At 43.7% G+C, this 21,345-nt stretch overlaps 1 protein-coding gene across 1 annotated transcript; it reads left to right on the plus strand.

Moving 5' to 3' along the window:
• The first annotated feature begins 3,833 nt into the window (after positions 1-3,833).
• LOC112267316 (extracellular calcium-sensing receptor-like) lies at positions 3,834-13,137 on the plus strand. Its single transcript, XM_042296627.1, has 11 exons — positions 3,834-4,063; positions 4,176-4,467; positions 4,725-4,967; positions 5,102-5,197; positions 5,364-5,679; positions 5,765-5,937; positions 6,094-6,324; positions 7,641-7,764; positions 8,206-8,399; positions 12,289-12,567; positions 12,676-13,137. Exons 1-11 carry the CDS (start codon positions 3,834-3,836, stop codon positions 13,102-13,104), a joined length of 2,607 nt encoding a protein of 868 aa, XP_042152561.1. The 3' UTR covers positions 13,105-13,137.
• The last annotated feature ends 8,208 nt before the right edge of the window (positions 13,138-21,345 follow it).

A 21,345-nucleotide genomic window follows, 5' to 3' on the forward strand; every position in this document is an offset into this window, starting at 1 on the left:
TTTCAGACAAAATTAGAAATGTGTAATATCTGAAAATGAATCTAGACTATTTTACCCGTATACATGGATGGACGCTTCTCCCACTTTGCCCTTAGTTTAAAGATGTAATCCATAAACAGGTGTTTATACAACAGCCTTCTGTGTGTTCTCTTATCGACTCTCTGCATATTTGCAGTAAAATGCCAGATTTTGGCTAGCGGGAAGATTCCTGTCTTTTTCTGTGGCTAAACCAACTAGGCTCATAATTTAACAATTGTATTAGTATTTACAGATGGCATACACATTTTTTATTAAGGAACATGAAAGTTCCAGAAGCATTTCTGACAAAAAGTTTATGTTCAAATGGCTGTGAAGTAGTGACAAGCGATATATGCCTAGTTTCCTGAAATGAGTCACATTTACATAAGAATTCAGACTTTTTACTCAATACTTTGTTGAAGCACCTTTGGCTGCGATTAAAGCCTTGAGTCTTCTTGGGTATGACGCTACAAATGTGGCACACCTGTATTTGTGGAGTTTCTCCCATTCTTCTTTGCAGATCCACTCAAGATCTCTCATGTTGGATGGGGAGCGTTACTGCACAGCTATTTTCAGGTCTCTACAGAGATGTTCGAGTCCGGACTCTGGCTGGGTCACTCAAGAACATTACGAGACTTGTCTCAAAGCCTTGTCTTGGCTGTGTGCTTAGGGTTGTTGTCCTGTTGGAAGGTGAACCTTCCTCCAGTCTGAGGTCCTGAGAGCTCTGGAGCAGGTTTCCATCAAATATCTCTCTGTCCTTTGCTCCATTCATCTCTTCCTCAATCCTGACTAGTCTCCCAGTCCCTACCTCTGGAAAACATGATGCTGCCACGCCCATGCTTCACCATAGGGACGGTGCCAGGTTTCCTCCAGACGTGATGCTTAGCATTCAGGTCAGAGAGTTCCATCTTGGTTTCATCAGACAAGAGAATCTTGTTTCTCATGGTTTGAGAGTCCTTTAACTAACTGACTGACTTTAAGTGCGTACACATCTATGTGACCTTTGACATTTGCGTCTGAAATCATGGATATTAAACATTCTTGTGCATTATCGTACTTACTACTGACAGAGCTACCCCTCACAGGGACATCGCAGTCAACTCAGAGGCTACGGCTGAGGAAACGAATGCATACCAGACGTCCAGCTACAGCAGAGCCATCAAACAGACAAATAGATAATACCAGAATAAGGTGGAATCCTATTATATCAACAAAAATATCAGCCCAATGGCAAAATGTGTTTAATTCAAAGAAGATCACTTGAAATTGCAATTTGTTCTAAAACAATTTGTTCTAAAACGCTAAAATGTTTTGCATGTGAGGTGGCAAAATGTCCTTCTGTGTGGAGGCGGGGGGAATTCATGAATATTCATGAGTCTCGACATAGAACATGTCGGGTGAATGGTTGAGCCTTTTTGAATGCGTGATGTCACTTTGAACCCTTACCAAAACAAAAAACAAGGTCGGACAATATCTCTAATAGTAACCAACAACATCAATGACAGTTAATACAAAATCTAAATACAAATCGGACATTCCCGCGCCCCAAAAACATTGTCGCCGAGGAGCTTGCTACAGTGTTCAATTCATATCAGCAGTTTTCTTATAAAACAGCTCAGCTAGCAAGCAAAATGTAAATTCCTGATGCTAGCTAGCTAACGTTAGCTAGCCTCGGGAGCTCATGGGGACGTAAGCTTCAGGAACAATGGTAGCTATCTTATAAATGCATTGGTCACAGGAAAAACTATCCATGAGTTGAGCATATGGGCTGGAAACGAACCAGTAGCACGTTTTTATGTTGGAATCATATCTAACCCACTGTTAGATATAATTCCACCACAAAACTGGCAACTATATGTGTGATGTCATGCACTCAAGAAGGCTCAACCAGATTCATGAATATTCAGGAACCCCCCCACCCCCAACTAATTTAGTGCGAGGTGAGGGGGCTCCCTCCAAAACAATCTTGTTTAGGGCCCCCAAAAGGCTAGAGCAGGCCCTGCTCTAGCAGGGCATATGTGTGTATAATGTACAATCAGTTAGTGAGAGAGAGACAATAATATCAGATTCATTTGTATGTCCACTGTATACTTGAATCCCCGCAAATTGGTTCCTGTTTCAGTCATGTCTTTGGTCACGTTCACGTGGGTCAAACTAAACAAACAATGATTGGTTGACGATAGAACCTCCCACTATGCAGGTGATGGATGCAGGATGACGTTGGTGAAGAGCAACTGCAGAAACTTGCAGATGACTACAGTAAATACCTTTGATTTGTCAAATTCATGTTGTCAACAAAAATGTTTATGTAATGTCTCTGTCTCTGTCTCTCTCTCTCTCTCTCTCTGTCTCTGTCTCTGTCTCTGTCTCTGTCTCTGTCTCTGTCTCTCTCTGTCTCTGTCTCTCTGTCTCTGTCTCCATCTCTCTGTCTCTCTCTCTCTCTCTCTGTCTCTCTCTCTCTGTCTCTCTCTCTCTCTCTCTCTCTGTCTCTGTCTCTGTCTCTGTCTCTCTCTCTCTCTGTCTCTGTCTCTCTCTCTGTCGCTCTCTCTCTCTCTCTCTCTCTTTCTCTCTCTCTCTTTCTCTCTCTCTCCAATCATCCCTTTCACCTTTTTACTTCAGTGGGCTAAATCGGGGTCGTACAGAGTGTTTCTTAGTCCTAAAACAAATCTACTTAGGGACAAATGTACAGTGCCTTGCGAAAGTATTCGTCCCCCTTGAACTTTGTGACCTTTTGCCACATTTCAGGCTTCAAACATAAAGATATAAAACTGTATTTTTTGTGAAGAATCAACAACAAGTGGGACACAATCATGAAGTGGAACGACATTTATTGGATATTTCAAACTTTTTTAACAAATCAAAAACTGAAAAATTGGGCGTGCAAAATTATTAATTATTATTGTACATCTCACACACATGGTTATGGGTTCAAAAAAATAAGAATCCTGTACCATGTCAGATATAGAGTTTAAATGTATTCCATTTTGAGTTTGCATCCCGATATTAAACTTTATATACATCACAGAAGACTGAATTTCTTTTTTGACATAAAACACCGGATTTTCGACTGCTTTTTATTTGTGAAACTGTGAAAAATATGAATAATATTCCACCCATGAGGCCACTAGGTGACTTGACAGCAGGAATGGGTGACTCGATTTAGTCACATGTACAGTATTTTATTAAGACAATCATTCATAAGAATGAATACAGTATGACGTATCATCAGATGTTGTTGAAGAACAGACGCTGATTCTCCTCTCCTACTACATTACCTTCAATAACATCACCCTCATAGGCTTTCTCCAATTACCCTCAATTACCTGTTCCCCAAGTTATCCTCCAATAACATGCCCCAATTAACCCCCTCCTGCCCCACCCGTCCCTACAAGCACCCCCTGGTGGCTGTGTGCCTGTTTTTTAGCCGGGGGCTCATTTCTCCCTATATCAGCATCTCCCCTTCTCTCCTCTTCCTCTCCCTCTTTCACTCTCTGCCGGAGATGCTAGACTGACAGACACTCAATCTCTCTGTCTGTCTGTCCGTCTCTCTCACCAGGATAAGGTTTACTGTTGATAGGTAGGGCAGAGATGGAACATGTTTTTTGTGTGTCTATCACTGTTGTTTCATACAACTGTCTGGTTACAGGTGTCCGTGGTGTATGGTGTATGGTGTATGGTGTATGGTGTATCTCTTAATTGCTAGCGTTTCTTTGTTCATGTCATTCTATTTACTCAGTGTTCTGTCTGTACGATCTTGCTTTGATCTCTCCAGGTGACAGACTTTCCCAGTCCTCGACCTTGTCTATATCCAGGTGATGTACCTCTGTGGCTGGCTGTGGCTGCTCTGCTGCCTCCCTATCCTTGGGTACGTCTGGGGTCAGTCTGGAGGTGGAGGGGGGGCCTGTCGGCTGATGGCTAACCCCATCTCGGGCAGTGTTTATCGAGCAGGAGATGTGGTCATTGGAGGCCTGTTCCCCGTCCATGTGGAAGCCCCTCTACCAGAGCAGGAGTTCAGGAGTATTGAGGGAAATGTGACATGTACAAAGTACGCAACTCCGAAGTGATGTGTGATGACAGCTTTGTGTCATTGTTTTCACATGTTAAGTGTTTTCAGTTACCTCCTCTCTACCTGTCTCTTCCCTTCCTCTATCTGTCAGGTTCTACCAGCGTGCTTACCGTTGGCTCCAGACTATGATTTTTGCGGTGGAGGAGATTAACCGCGACCCATTCCTCCTTCCTAACCTCACCCTGGGGTTCCTGGCTGCTGACACATGCCTGGCAGAGGGTACTACTCTGGGGGCAGCCCTAACCATGGTGACAGGCCAGGAGGCCTCTGTGGCAGGCACAGAGTGTGGAGCAACCCCTGAGGTGCCCGTCGTCATCGGTGATGCACGCTCCTCAGCCTCCATCGTGGTGGCACAGACCCTCGGGCCGTTTGATTTACCCATGGTGAGGCATGGGGTTGGATTACAGACTGGGATGGAAAGAGATAACGACTCTCTTACAGATTACATTCAAATATCTATTTAAATGACTTTCTTACAGATTACACTCAAATATATATCTAGATAACGCTTACACATTCAATTAAATATCTATCTTGATGACTCTATGTTCACTTCTTCTCTCCTTCACTTCTCTCCTTCTGATCTCTGAGTCTTACAAATTCTTATTCTCCCTGACTCTCTTTCTCTGTTCTCTCCCAGGTGAGTTATTTTGCCTCCTGTGCCTGTTTGAGTGACAACTGGAGGTACCCGTCATTCTTCCGTACGATACCCAGCGATGCCTTCCAGGCTCGGGGCATGGCCAGGCTGCTGCATCAGCTGGGCTGGGAGTGGGTGGGGCTGGTGTCAGGGGATGATGACTATGGAAAGTTTGGGGTTCAGATGCTTCTCCAAGATCTCCAAGGATCTGGGGTTTGTGTCGCCTACGCAGAGGTCATCCCCAAGGTACGACCTCACTCTGATGATTTCTGTCTCTCTTTAACTCTGCTTCGCCCCCTCTCCATGAATATAAAATAGAAACACTCTCTCTGATTTTCTCTGACTCTCTTCCCTCTCTCTCACTAATGGGCATCCCCAAGGTACCATCTCAGAGACGGATGAAGCACATCGTGGACACCATCAGAGGATCTACTGCCAGAGTGGTGGTGACATTCGCTATCTCTCAGGATGCACGGGTAATCAGTTACTGGTCAGAGTATTGTTAAGTGTTTGTTACACAACTGTAGCAGAGTGTTTTTGTCCTTCTATGTCTTGATGCCCTTTATAGACAAGTATTTTCTTATTGATAATCATGTACTTCAACTTGACTATCTTGATCTTTTTAACCATCTCATTCTTCAGGCCCTGATGGAAGAGGTTGTCCGTCAGAACATAACGGACAGGCAGTGGATTGCCTCGGAAGCCTGGGTCACCTACTCTACTCTCTCTTCCCCCAAAAACCTGCCCTCTCTTGCCGGGACTATTGGATTTGCCCTGAAGAAAGCTGTCATTCACAGCCTGGGGCCTTTCCTAACACGCCTCCGTCCTGATGGGGAATACCAGAAATCCGACCCCTTCCTGAGGGAATTGTGGGAGGAGATTTTTGGGTGTTCTCTGGGGATTGACCTCAGCATGACCCCGTCGTCCCGGCGACAGTGTACTGGTTCAGAGGTCATAGGTGAGGGAAAGTTTACAACTAATGTGTTTTATGTGTCCTGATCCATTCCCGATGTTGTCTCAGTAAAATGAAGTGTCAATCCTAGGTGAGGGGGAGAGCCAGTATGCTGACGTGTCTCAGCTGAGAGCCAGCTACAATGTGTACAAGGCTGTTTACGCCATCGCCCACGCCATTCAGGACATGGTGGCCTGTCCACCAGGGGAGGGACCCTTTAATAGTGGACAGTGCCCTGATATCAGGAAGCTTCAGCCCAGCCAGGTGACAATACCATGTTGATCTGTTTCCAGGTTAACAACTCTAACGTTTCCAGTCAGGATACAATGGAAACACTTTATAAGTCTTGAGCACTAAAAGCCCAAAGCCAACACTGGTTCTAACTCTTAATCCTGTTTCAATAAACCTTTTGTCTTTGAGATTGCTCATTATCTGAGGAGAGTGAACTTCAGTACTCCTGTGGGGGATTTGATCCACTTCGACATGAATGGTAATCCGCCTGCCTCTTATGACATCATCAACTGGCATGTGACCCACGAGGGGACAGCAGAGTTTGTCCAGGTCGGCCATTTTCTGTCTTCAGTGGGAGTGGACGACCAGTTTCACATCAATATGGAGAAGGTGGTGTGGGGAGGAGGCAGCAGAGATGAGGTGAGTACCATTTAGCTAAGTTTCTCTGAAGCAGAGAGGAGTGTGTGTGTGTGTGTGTGTGTGTGTGTGTGTGTGTGTGTGTGTGTGTGTGTGTGTGTGTGTGTGTGTGTGTGTGTGTGTGTGTGTGTGTGTGTGTGTGTGTGTGTGTGTGTGTGTGTGTGTGTTAGAGAAAGAGACTTGTTTAGTTTCTCTCCCTGAGGCAGTCATACAGCAAAGAGAAAGACAGGGGGAAAAAAACAAATAACACATGAATGTTCAGACAGGAAGCTCTGTCATCAATATGATACTGAATGTTAGTTCAGACAGGAAGCTCTGTCATCAATATGATACTGAATGTTAGTTCAGACAGGAAGCTCTGTCATCAATATGATACTGAATGTTAGTTCAGACAGGAAGCTCTGTCATCAATATGATACTGAATGTTAGTTCAGACAGGAAGCTCTGTCATCAATATGATACTGAATGTTAGTTCAGACAGGAAGCTCTGTCATCAATATGATACTGAATGTTAGTTCAGACAGGAAGCTCTGTCATCAATATGATACTGAATGTTAGTTCAGACAGGAAGCTCTGTCATCAATATGATACTGAATGTTAGTTCAGACAGGAAGCTCTGTCATCAATATGATACTGAATGTTAGTTCAGACAGGAAGCTCTGTCATCAATATGATACTGAATGTTAGTTCAGACAGGAAGCTCTGTCATCAATATGATACTGAATGTTAGTTCAGACAGGAAGCTCTGTCATCAATATGATACTGAATGTTAGTTCAGACAGGAAGCTCTGTCATCAATATGATACTGAATGTTAGTTCAGACAGGAAGCTCTGTCATCAATATGATACTGAATGTTAGTTCAGACAGGAAGCTCTGTCAACAACATGGTACTGAATGTTAGTTCAGACAGGAAGCTCTGTCATCAATATGATACTGAATGTTAGTTCAGACAGGAAGCTCTGTCATCAATATGATACTGAATGTTAGTTCAGACAGGAAGCTCTGTCATCAATATGATACTGAATGTTAGTTCAGACAGGAAGCTCTGTCATCAATATGATACTGAATGTTAGTTCAGACAGGAAGCTCTGTCATCAATATGATACTGAATGTTAGTTCAGACAGGAAGCTCTGTCAACAACATGGTACTGAATGTTAGATATTTATGTGGTCAGATTCCTCACATTTTCCCCAGAGGGGCCCAGTAAACCTGCCTGTGTGTGTGTGTGTGTGTGTGTGTGTGTGTGTGTGTGTGTGTAATAATGGTGATAATAGTGATGATGATGATGATGACTGCGTCCTCCCCACCGTCCGGTAGGTCCCTGTGTCTATATGCAGTGCTGCCTGTCCCCCTGGTACCAGACATGCGGTACAGAAGGGGAGGCCCGTTTGCTGCTTCGACTGTCTGTCCTGCGCTGAGGGAGAGATCAGCAACACAACAGGTCGTCTATCTACTTTTCTCATTCCAATTCATATTTGACTGGTCTTGATTCTGACTGGTCCTGATTCTGGCTGGCTCTGACTCGTCCTGATTCTGACTGGTCCTCATTCTGACTGGTTCTGACTGGTCCTGATTCTGACTGCTCCTGATTCTGACTGGTCCTGCTTCTGACTGGTCCTGTTTCTGACCGGCCCTGAGTCTGACTGGTCCCCATTCTTTCTGGTACTGATTCTGCTGATCCTGACTGGTCCTGATTCTGACTGGTACTGGTCCTGACTGGTCCTGATTCTGACTGGTCCTGGTCCTGACTGGTCCTCATTCTGACTGGTTCTGACCTGCCCTGGTTCTGACTGGTCCTGGTCCTGACTGATCCTGGTTCTGACTGGTCCTGGTCCTGACTGGTTCTGATTCTGACTCTTGATTTCTGTTCCTTCTCTGTCAGGGTCAGTTGAGTGTAGCAGGTGTCCAGAGCGCTTCTGGTCCAACCCAGATCGTACGGCCTGCGTCCCACAGCTGGTGGACTTCCTCTCCTACAGCGACACCATGGGCGTCATCCTGTCCGTCATCTCAGTTTCCGGGGCAACGCTCACAGCTGGAGCCCTGGCCACCTTCTTCTACCACCGCCATACTCCCCTGGTGAGTTGAATCATGTGATCATAATAATACAATGAATAGAACGGGTGTCCCCATTCAAGTCAATGATGGCATAATGGATGGACTGGCAGGCATTTTGGATGCGTTCCTAAATTCACTCTGGCTAATCTATTCCGATTTCAGAGCACTCTCCTCTGATTCTAAATACTGTAGCTTAAATCAATTGTTGCCAGCAACCCAGTTATAGTCACCAACGTGCTGGATAACACGAAAGTAGCCAAACCAGCTTTGTTAGGGCAAATAAAATGGTCAGAGTGAGGTGATCTCTCATTTATGTCTGGAAGTAGCTAGCAAGCTAGCTAACTTTAGCAAGTTCACTTGGGTGCTTGACTGCCGTTGTGAGGTCAGAATGCTCGGATCAACCCTACTCCTCAGCCAGAGCGTCCAGTGGGTTCTCTAAATGCTCCAGGAGCGAAAACCTCTGAATTTACCAGCAGACAATCTGACAATGCTCTGAATTTACGGAATGCCCAGAGTGCACTCTGAGCGCTCTCTGGCACTTCAGAGTGAATTTACCAACGTACCCTTTGAGTGTTCTCTCCTTCCCGATGTCAGGAAGTAAAAGCTGGAAGTGTACCCTTCAATCTGTGCTGTGATTTGTTGAGTCAACTCTACTGACATTTCAAAAAATACATTCCATTGCATGAGCCACATCAGTTGGTATAATTTTTTTAAATTTAATTTTTAATTTTTAAAAACTTTTATTTATACAGGTTTTCTCATTTAGATAACATCTCTTTTTCAAGAGAGACAACCTGTGGTTACCTAGGTTACCCATTGACTGACAGAAAATAGTTTACTTTTTTCAAACACAATTTTATTGTGGTCTGCTTGTTTTAAGTCCATTTCAAAACTACATTTAAGAAAACTACAATATGTCTAAAGATTACCTGTCAACATTGTATGCTCCAGAACATTCTCACAATTTCGTAAAGTGTAATATTGTAGGGCTTCCCTCATGTCCCTTTTCATGACGATGCTAGCAGCCACTAGCTAGCTACCGACCGGAACATTAAGCTAGCCAAGACCAACAACACATATAAACAGACTATACAACTACAAGTAGTGAGTGAAATTGCTAACAGACTATACAACTGCAAGTAGTGAGTGGAGTTACTAACAGACTAACAGACTATACAACTACAAGTAGTGAGTGGAGTTACTAACAGACTATACAACTACAAGTAGTGAGTGGAGTTACTAACAGACTATACAACTACAAGTAGTGAGTGGAGTTACTAACAGACTATACAACTACAAGTAGTGAGTGGAGTTACTAACAGACTAACAGACTATACAACTACAAGTAGTGAGTGGAGTTACTAACAGACTATACAACTACAAGTAGTGAGTGGAGTTACTAACAGACTATACAACTACAAGTAGTGAGTGGAGTTACTAACAGACTATACAACTACAAGTAGTGAGTGGAGTTACTAACACACAACAAGTTAAATATCTTAACCTGTGATAAAATGTTTTACACACAAATTGCTGTATTTAGCCTACTTGTTCACCAGGTCACCACATTTCCCACTCTCCCACACCAAATAGCTTGAAGCCAAGCGACTCTTCTCGCAGGCTTACCTTGTTACGTGTCATGGAACGACATAGCAGCTTCTTCAGCATGTTTTATTATATCTGTGTAACAACAAATTTGACGATAAAGTTGATCATTTTACATAGCGGGTCATTAGGAAAGAATGTTTGTTTTTCCCACTTTGTGGGCGTGGTCGAGGGGAATTTCTTATTTTACGTGAATATTGACTCAGAGTCTCAGTTCAGATCAAATGTTATTGGTCACATATTGATCACACATCAGATGTTATTGGTCATATCTTTAAAAGATGTTATTGGTCACTCACATATTTAGCAGATGTTATTGGTCCATATTTAGCAGATGTTATTGGTCACATATTGATCACACATCAGATGTTATTGGTCATATCTTTAAAAGATGTTATTGGTCACTCACATATTTAGCAGATGTTATTGGTCACATATTTAACAGATGTTATTGGTCACATATTTAACAGATGTTATTGGTCCATATTTACCAGATGTTATTGGTCAAATATTTAACTGGTCACATATTTAACAGATGTTATTGGTCCATATTTAACAGATGTTATTGGTCACATACTCATATTTAGCAGATGTTATTGGTCACATATTTAACAGATGTTATTGGTCACATATTTAACAGATGCTATTGGTCACATACTCATATTTAACAGATGTTATTGGTCCATATTTAACAGATGTTATTGGTCACATATTTAACAGATGCTATTGGTCACATATTTAACAGATGCTATTGGTCACATATATAACAGATGTTATTGGTCACATATTTAACAGATGCTATTGGTCACATATTTAACAGATGTTATTGGTCCATATTTAACAGATGCTATTGGTCACATATTTAACAGATGTTATTGGTCCATATTTAACAGATGTTATTGGTCCATATTTAACAGATGTTATTGGTCACATGCACATATCTAACAGATGCTATTGGTCCATATTTAACAGATGTTATTGGTCACATGCACATATTTAACAGATGTCATTGGTCCATATTTAACAGATGTTATTGGTCCATATATAACAGATGTGATTGGTCACATATCTAACAGATGTTATTGGTCCATATCTAACAGATGTTATTGGTCACATATTTAACAGATGTTATTGGTCACATATTTAATAGATGTTATTGGTCACATACACGTATTTAACAGATGTTATTGGTCACATACACATATCTAACAGATGTTATTGGTCACATATTTAGCAGATGTTAATGGTCCATATTTAACAGATGTTATTGGTCACATTCACATATTTAACAGATGTTATTGGTCCATATTTAACAGATGTTATTGGTCCATATTTAACAGATGTTATTGGTCACATATTTAACAAATGTTATTGGTCCATATTTAACAGATGTTATTGGTCACATACACATTTAACAGATGTTATTGGTCCATATTTAACAGATGTTATTGGTCACATATTTAACAGATGTTATTGGTCCATATTTAACAGATGCTATTGGTCACATATATAACAGATGTGATTGGTCACATATTTAACAGATGTTATTGGCCACATACAAATATTTAACAGATGTTATTGGTAACATATTTAACAGATGTTATTGGCCACATACAAATATTTAACAGATGTTATTGGTAACATACACATATTTAACCTCTCTTGGGTAGGGGGCAGTATTTTCACGTCCAGATGAAAAGCATGCCCAAAGTAAACTGCCTGTTACTCAGGCCCAGAAGCCATGCATGTAATTTATATATTTGGATAGAAAACACTCTAAAGATTCTAAAACTGTTAACATTATGTCTGTGAGTGTAACAGAACTGATTTGGCTGGCAAAACACAGAGGACAAACTATCCCCCCCAAAAAAGAATTCAGCCTACCACTGTTTTCAATGGCTGTCACGTTTATTATAAGGCAAAGTCCTTCCAGATTGCAGTTCCTTGGGCTTCCACTAGATGTCAACAGTCCTTAAAAAGAGTTTCAGGCTGGTTTTTGGAAAAATGAGCCATAAATTGTAGTTTTTCTAGGTGGCTCCCATTTCGTCTGCAGTGTTTCCAAGCGCGTGGAAGAGAACCTGTATCCGTTCTTTGCGGATGTTGGCCAGGTGGTACGCTACTGTCCCACCTGCCCATAAGAAGTTAACAGGTGTTATTGGTCGCATACACATATTTAACAGATTCTATTGCGGGTGTAGGGAACTGCTTGTGGCGTAGCGAAATGTTACCGAATTGTGTCATACTGTATAAGGATGAGATTTATGATGTTACTCAGTCTACATTTTCATTCTCTGTCTCATTTCAGGTGAAAGCCAACAACTCTGAGCTCAGCTTCCTGCTCCTGCTGTCACTCAAGCTCTGCTTCCTGTGTGCACTGGTTTTCATTGGCCGGCCGAAGCCATGGACTTGTATGCTGAGACACACCCTGTTTGGTATAAGCTTTGTGTTCTGCATCTCCTGTCTGCTCAGCAGGACTGTGGTGGTGCTGGTGGCCTTCAGGGCCACTCTGCCTGGAGAGAACCTGATGAGATACTTCAGCCCAGCTCAGCAAAGGATGGGCATCTCCATCTGCACACTCATCCAGGTGAACATCTAGTTTTTACTATTGGAATTGATTTATTTCCTTCACTGACCATATTCTGTTGTTATGGTGACTGTGCTTTTTCCTTCCAAACCCCTTTCCCTTCCACAGGTGCTGATCTGTGTGCTGTGGCTGGCCCTAGCTCCACCCCGGCCGGCTGAGAGGGGGGACAGAGAGGGTCGGGGGCCGAGGGTGGTCCTGGAGTGTGACGTGGGCTCTGTGGTAGGCTTCTCTCTGGTGCTGGGCTACATTGGCTTGCTGGCCTCTCTCTGTCTCCTCTTAGCCTTCCTGGCCAGGAAACTCCCTGACAACTTCAACGAGGCCAAGCTCATCACCTTCAGCATGCTGATCTTCTGTGCTGTATGGATCTCCTTCGTCCCTGCCTACGTCAGCTCTCCTGGGAAGTACACTGTAGCTGTGGAGATATTTGCCATCTTAGCCTCTAGTTTTGGACTGCTGTTCTGTCTGTTTGCTCCAAAGTGTTTCATCATCCTCCTGAGACCAGAGAGAAACACCAAGAAACACATGATGGACAAATAGAAACCACCAAGAAACACATGATGTCCAATTAGAAACCACCAAGAAACACATGATGTCCAATTAGAAACCACCAAGAAACACATGATGTCCAATTAGAAACCACCAAGAAACACATGATGTCCAATTAGAAACCACCAAGAAACACATGATGTCCAATTAGAAACCACCAAGAAACACATGATGTCCAATTAGAAACCACCAAGAAACACATGATGTCCAATTAGAAACCACCAAGAAACACATGATGTCCAATTAGAAACCACCAAGAAACACATGATGTCCAATTAGAAACCACCAAGAAACACATGATGTCCAATTAGAAACCACCAAGAAACACATGATGTCCAATTAGAAACCACCAAGAAACACATGATGTCCAATTAGAAACCACCAAGAAACACATGATGTCCAATTAGAAACCACCAAGAAACACATGATGTCCAATTAGAAACCACCAAGAAACACATGATGTCCAATTAGAAACCACCAAGAAACACATGATGTCCAATTAGAAACCACCAAGAAACACATGATGTCCAATTAGAAACCACCAAGAAACACATGATGGTCAAGTTGGAAACAAAAAGAAACACCTCTATTGACCACAGTAGTGTGTTGTTGTGCCTCCTCAAAGTCAGTTATTGTAATAAAAGATCCTCCATCTTACATTAATCCTCACTCAGCTTGTCCTCTTAACACCTCTCTTAGCTCATTGTAGTGTTTGACAGGTATCCTAATCGAATCGAATGAAACGAGAGTGTTCTCTCACTGCAGGCTCACAAGCATTCATTCTCCTCTTCTTTCAGTGCTCAGTCAGAAATCAAACCCCTGTCTGCTCCCTAGCCCCCTAGCCCCCTAGCCCCTAGCTCCTAGCCCCTAGCCCCTGATTTGATGGGTTTAGGAAACATAGCAGTAACTTCACCCAGCTCTCCGGTAGGATATCTCTTCTCACAGAGCCCTCTAACAGGGAGAGAGGATCAGAGAGAGGCTCGGTCACTAGAGGCCTGGCGAGGCTATATAGGTTGTAGCCCTGCAGGCTAACACAGGCCAGAGTGATGAGAGAGTCCAGAGTGATGAGAGAGTCCAGAGTGATGAGAGAGACCAGACTGATGAGAGGGACCAGAGTGATGAGAGGGACCAGAGTGATGAGAGGGACCAGAGTGATGAGATGGGCCAGAGTGATGTGAGAGGGGCCAGAGTGATGAGAGGTGCCAGAGTGATGAGAGGGGGACCAGGGTGATAAGAGAGGCCAGAGTGATGAGAGAGTCCAGAGTGATGAGAGAGTCCAGAGTGATGAGAGAGACCAGACTGATGAGAGGGAGTGATGAGAGGGACCAGAGTGATGAGAGGGACCAGAGTGATGAGATGGGCCAGAGTGATGTGAGAGGGCCAGAGTGATGAGAGGTGCCAGAGTGATGAGAGGGGGACCAGGGGATAAGAGAGGCCAGAGTGATGAGAGAGGCCAGAGTGATGAGAGAGACCAGAGTGATGAGAGAGGGGCCAGAGTAATGAGAGAGAGGTCAGAGTAATGAGAGAGAGGTCAGAGTAATGAGAGAGAGGCCAGAGTAATGGGAGAGGGGTCAAAGTAATGAGAGAGGGGTCAGAGTAATGAGAGAGGGGCCAGAGTAATGAGAGAGGTCAGAATAATGAGAGGGACCAGAGTGATACGAGAGGCCAGAGTGATACGAGAGGCCAGAGTGATACGAGAGGCCAGAGTGATACGAGAGGCCAGAGTGATGAGAGAGGTCAGAGTAATGAGAGGGACCAGAGTGATACGAGAGGCCAGAGTGATACGAGAGGCCAGAGTGATACGAGAGGCCAGAGTTATACGAGAGGCCAGAGTGATGAGAGAGGTCAGAGTAATGAGAGGGACCAGAGTGATACGAGAGGCCAGAGTGATACGAGAGGCCAGAGTGATACGAGAGGCCAGAGTTATACGAGAGGCCAGAGTGATGAGAGAGGCCAGTGTGATGAGAGAGGGGTCAGAGTGATGACAGAGAGGCCAGAGTGATGAGAGAGAGTCCAGATTCTCAGGGCTCTCTGAGGTGACAGGCTGTCATTGGATCGTTAAACTTTCCTATTTTGAAACTCTAACACACCTGTACAATATTAACACACCTGGATGTCCCTGCAAAAATAAACTACAATATCAGCCCTTTTCCTACTTGGACGCTGCTGCCCCGCTGCCACCCCGGTCAATAGCAATTGATCTGTTGCTATTCCTGCTCAGGAAAGATGGAAGGATATGGGGCACTGCAGAGAGAAGGGGGAGGGGTGTCCTGTTATGGAAGGATATGGACTGAATATGTCACTCACTTTCTATTGTTGCCTAGGCCTCCCCGAACAACTACCAGAGAGGGCTAGTGTACACTTGTGGAAAATGACTACAATGACAACCTGTCTATGCATTACAAGGGATTGTAAGTCCGCATTTCACTGTAAAGTCTCCTATACCTGGCACATACGACAAATACAATTTGATTAGAAAATTTGATTTGAAACTGTATGCATGTTCTGGAGTTTTACACTGAGCTACAGTGATGGATATTTATTGTGTGAAGGTTGTATTGGTAAAAACGTGCAGAATGCCAAAACCTTTTGTTTATGTCCTAGGAGTGCTAGATTAAATTGACTGAAAATAGGTTGGTTGCGTTCCAAATGTAGAGACGAAAATGACTCACCGGGGTTTCTGATACCATTTTAGTTGATGCATGGCACGAATACGCTTTCACCAGTCAAAGGCAGCGTACCTCCTGCACTGTCGCACAGAAGAATAGCCAGGCATAAGAGCTTGAACTTTGCCCCATTAGTGTGCACTGTATAGATCAACGTTTTATCAGCCCCTTTTCAATGCAACAAACCAAAACAAATCTAACTTTGTAACACCATGATCTTTTCAACCCCCTCAGCAGGTGTCTCCTATTTTTCCCCATTATCCCCTGTGTATTTATACCTGCGTTTTATGTTTGTCTGTTGCCAGTTCGACTTGTCTTGTCAGGTCGTCCCAACGGGTTTTTCGTGTGTTTTACCGGCTCTCTAGTTCTTGTTTTCTAGTCTTCCCGTTTCCAACCTTTCTCCCTGCCGGTCTGTCCCTTTTTGACTCTGCCTGGGACTACAAACCTCTGCCTGGGACTACAAACCTCTGCCTGGGACTACAAACCTCTGCCTGCCCCTGACCTGCCTTTTTGACTCTGCCTGGGACTACAAACCTCTGCCTGGGACTACAAACCTCTGCCTGGGACTACAAACCTCTGCCTGCCCTCGACCTGCCTTTTTGACTCTGCCTGGGACTACAAACCTTTGCCTGGGACTACAAACCTCTGCCTGGGACTACAAACCTCTGCCTGGGACTACAAACCTCTGCCTGCCCCTGACCTGCCTTTTGACTCTGCCTGGGACTACAAACCTCTGCCTGGGACTACAAACCTCTGCCTGGGACTACAAACCTCTGCCTGCCCTCGACCTGCCTTTTTGACTCTGCCTGGGACTACAAACCTTTGCCTGGGACTACAAACCTCTGCCTGGGACTACAAACCTCTGCCTGGGACTACAAACCTCTGCCTGCCCCTGACCTGCCTTTTTGACTCTGCCTGGGACTACAAACCTCTGCCTGCCCCTGACCTGCCTTTTTGACTCTGCCTGGGACTACAAACCTCTGCCTGCCCCTGACCTGCCTTTTTGACTCTGCCTGGGACTACAAACCTCTGCCTGCCCCTGACCTGCCTTTTTGACTCTGCCTGGGACTACAAACCTCTGCCTGCCCCTGACCTGCCTTTTTGACTCTGCCTGGGACTACAAACCTCTGCCTGCCCCTGACCTGCCTTTTTGACTCTGCCTGGGACTACAAACCTCTGCCTGCCCCTGACCTGCCTTTTTGACTCTGCCTGGGACTACAAACCTCTCCCTGCCCCTGACCTGCCTTTTTGACTCTGCCTGGGACTACAAACCTCTGCCTGCCCCTGACCTGCCTTTTTGACTCTGCCTGGGACTACAAACCTCTGCCTGCCCCTGACCTGCCTTTTTGACTCTGCCTGGGACTACAAACCTCTGCCTGCCCCTGACCTGCCTTTTTGACTCTGCCTGGGACTACAAACCTCTGCCTGCCCCTGACCTGCCTTTTTGACTCTGCCTGGGACTACAAACCTCTGCCTGCCCCTGACCTGCCTTTTTGACTCTGCCTGGGACTACAAACCTCTGCCTGCCCCTGACCTGCCTTTTTGACTCTGCCTGGGACTACAAACCTCTGCCTGCCCCTGACCTGCCTTTTTGACTCTGCCTGGGACTACAAACCTCTCCCTGCCCCTGACCTGCCTTTTTGACTCTGCCTGGGACTACAAACCTCTGCCTGCCCCTGACCTGCCTTTTTGACTCTGCCTGGGACTACAAACCTCTGCCTGCCCCTGACCTGCCTTTTTGACTCTGCCTGGGACTACAAACCTCTGCCTGCCCCTGACCTGCCTTTTTGACTCTGCCTGGGACTACAAACCTCTGCCTGCCCCTGACCTGCCTTTTTGACTCTGCCTGGGACTACAAACCTCTGCCTGCCCCTGACCTGCCTTTTTGACTCTGCCTGGGACTACAAACCTCTGCCTGCCCCTGACCTGCCTTTTTGACTCTGCCACCATTGGAAGACACGAGGAGCAACTTCAGAACCTGATGGAGGGACTCCAGACCTTGGAGGAACGCTGTGATGTTAAACTCATTACTGGAGAAAGCCACAACGGAAACCACGAACTGAAAGCTACGAACTGGTCCGTTTGGTACAATTTTGTGAAACAAAACCACATGACCATAATGCTGTTTATATAATAGCCTCAGTTATGAGGCTTGCATCTAATTGCTGTACAGGGTGAATGAGGAAAGATTAAATTATTTGTAAAATTATGGGATGCTATGTAATGATGTAATGTGAGAGAATTGTGTTTCTGTTTAAAGTTTCACTTAAATCACTGGCACGCACCCATTAACACAGCCAGGACTTGGCATCATGAGACAGCCTTTTTCTGCTCTTCCGAATAAAACCCCCACCTTGAGAATTGCTCAACAGACCATGTTTCTCTCAATTACGAGAGGAAAGGTTGCAGACCAGCTTACCTCGATAACGAGAGGGCCGAGGTTTGAGACCAGACTGCTGAGTCTTTTAACCATCCCACGAGGTTAAACTCTTAGACTATTGATACCGACAGAATAAGAACAAGTCTTTGACTATAAATTACTGGTCTGCAGCTAGGAATTCGGTATCATTGAACGTGAAGACCGACAACCACCGAAACATCAATTCTATAACGACATGAATGAATGTCACTCTGAACTATCTATTCTAACCACGACAGAGAGAGAGACGACAAACTCTCCAACAGAAACAAACTTTTCAACAGAGATCCCGATGATACACTGAGCGTAAATATATATATTGATTCCAATTATTCCCGAATGAGTGAGCGTTCATGTGCAAAGGATTAGCATTTCAAATAATTATCAACTCGACCCCCACTTCCCTTTCTGTCCAACAAGCCGTGATGCCGGTTTATCCCACTAGGGAAACTCCGTTATCATTTCCTTGTAACTATCTACTGTTTGTTTATGCATTTCTGTGAATTACTTAGTGAGTAAATAAATATTTTATGTATGGATGACTGGGTTCGTGCAGATAACCAATCATTTACGACGTTTAGAATGAGACTAGCTTGAGGTCAATTATAATTCATTAATTCGAAGACGAATTGATCAGATATAAAATATCTGAAGAGTTATATTAGGAAAATTATAACTTTGTAATCTGAATATTTTCCTTGGTGCCCCGACTTCCTGGTTAATTACAGGTACATGATTAATCAGTTTAATCACATAATAATAATTACAGAGAGTCAGTTGAGAAATAAGTCTTCAGTTTAATGATGCCAAAGACACGACAACTCTCACCCTTTAAGTGTTCCTTGGGTTACCAACCCCGCTCTTCCCTGAGGATGAGGTCAACATACCCTCGGCTCAGATGTTCGTCCGCCGCTGTTGGTGTACCTGGAAGAGAGCCCAGTCCACTCTTCTTAAGACCACCTACAGGTTTCGGCGACAGGCAGATCGCCACCGGACCTCTGTTCAAATAAACCTACCATTAAAATGATAGACTTATCATTTCTTTGTCAGTGGGCAAACGTTGACATTTCTGTTTCAGGAAACTAGACAAACATTGACTAAATGACGAATTATGACCCCAACCTTTTCTTAATTACATCTCTAAGACAAATGTCAAAAAGCATAACATAATGTTACTGCTAAAAAAAACATTTTCTAAATGAGTCAATACTCCCTTATTCTACTGGCGACCTCTAGGAAGAGTTACCAGATCATGAAGATAACAATACATATATCACAGTCCATTTGAAGTTACTGACATCCCTTATTAACATATATTTCCCTTCCTATATGCAGCCTGAACACAATACCACGGTATAAGTACCCCAAAAACCAGGACCTCAGTGAACTGGTCATTTACCCCTTTCAAACACGTGATTTTAAAAAACATGTTAAATTTAAATAAAACTATTTAGAATTACAACTCTTTATAACTCCCTACAGAAATAATAATAATCTCCTAAAGTAATGGTACAATATGGATAGAGAATGGTGATGATGAATTTTATAATGAACCCCCCCCTTCGTCTATTTAATTCCTAATGAAGTTGATCATTCTTCATTAGGAGTTGTTAATATTCAGGGCTTTCGTCACCATTAAAATGTTTCCTGTCTTTCCCTTCGGAAACCATTTAAAACCTCTTCAAAACATCTCTGTAACCATCATACCACATACAAAAAAATGTCAAGTTCATTTTAGGTTTGGTAACCCCAATGCTAGTTCCTCGTGACCCCTCCACCCTTTCGTCCATTCTAGAATCCCATTCCAGAGTAAGACGACTGTAAAATGTAAATGCAAATGTAAATGTAATTAAAAATAAAACTACATAAACTGTCTAATGATTTAGACAAACCCTAAGGCCTCCTGCATTTGCAATAAGTGTTCGGTCATATAATTCAAATGTAATTAAAATGTGGTACCTTTAGAATCCACCTTTAGAATCCAAAGGGAGAAGGTGTGCTATCATAAATACAGTATCTTATGCATTCTAAATTACCGCCCATTTGGAAAAGGAAAATGCAATAAATATTTACTCTGAGCTGCGCTTCGGTAGGTTGGTGGTAGATGGAAGGCCGTGTTGCCCAACCGAGTCCTTTGAAGAGTGTATCTGGTGGTGAACGGGATACGTTGTAGTGTCGTCGTTGTGTGGTAGACGGGATACTCTGTCCTCTCCTAGCCCACGTTTGCAGCTGCTGATGCTAACTCAACGGCTAGGAGGCATCACTTCTGTAGTGAATAAGAGTTCAAAGTTCATACCATTCGCAACCAAAGCTCACGCTGATGTTGGCTTAGTTCTGTAGTTGACATGTTAGTCCTTTTAACGCAGAGGCTGCAACCCTCACGTACTTGGAACAGGAGGTTAAATTTTAGTCAAGGCTTTATATAGTGGAGCGAGAATGGTGTGTTTGAAAAGTTTTATAACCCATGTCTCTTCACAGGGGCGGGCCACTGATGGAGCAGAGCCCTAACCTTATGAAAACCCTAATCTTTCATCTTTCATCTCTCTTCACCAAAATGTTTATATTCAAACATTTAAATTGAACAACAATTCCATGTGAATCCGATAACTCTGATATGTAGACTTTCCACTGTAGAGTTTATGTCATCTTATCATTGATGAGAATGTCTCAGATGACAACCGAACTGACATCATAATCATTAATTACCACCACTTGTTCAATTGGTCGGATTACTAGAATATAGTTCATTTCCTCCCACCTTCTGATATTGCCAGAATCTCTATGTTAACCAAAGGATTTTCAAATGTCACATCAGTAGGGTAGAGAGAGGAAAAAGGGGGGAGAGGTATTTATGACTGTCATAAACCCACCCCCCCAGGCCAACTTCATGACAGTGTTCAGGCTATCTTAGATTCCTTAACTCCCGTCGATTATACACAACTTCAATTAACTATTTTCTAAGAAAACACTACACACTTCCCCGGATAATAATTAATTGGACACAGCACTTAAAGTGAAAGAGTGAAACAATATGTTATACAGTAGTGCTTGGTTGCAGAAAGCATGCAGTTGTAACTGGATAAATGAACTCCCTCTGAACTCCCTCTGGGAGTTCTATCAGAACAGTAGGATCAGTAATATCTATCA

This window comes from Oncorhynchus tshawytscha, linkage group LG14 (genome assembly GCF_018296145.1).
Source record: "Oncorhynchus tshawytscha isolate Ot180627B linkage group LG14, Otsh_v2.0, whole genome shotgun sequence".
Lineage (NCBI taxonomy): Eukaryota > Metazoa > Chordata > Actinopteri > Salmoniformes > Salmonidae > Oncorhynchus > Oncorhynchus tshawytscha.

What these genes read in the sequence shown, in the direction of transcription:
- LOC112267316 (XM_042296627.1), top strand. Translation starts at nt 3,834, where the DNA reads ATGTACCTCTGTGGCTGGCTGTGGCTGCTCTGCTGCCTCCCTATCCTT. An exon ending in GGCCGTTTGATTTACCCATG is followed by an intron (nt 4,468 to 4,724) that starts GTGAGGCATGGG and finishes GTTCTCTCCCAG; the next exon opens with GTGAGTTATTTTGCCTCCTG. An exon ending in TACTGGTTCAGAGGTCATAG is followed by an intron (nt 5,680 to 5,764) that starts GTGAGGGAAAGT and finishes TGTCAATCCTAG; the next exon opens with GTGAGGGGGAGAGCCAGTAT.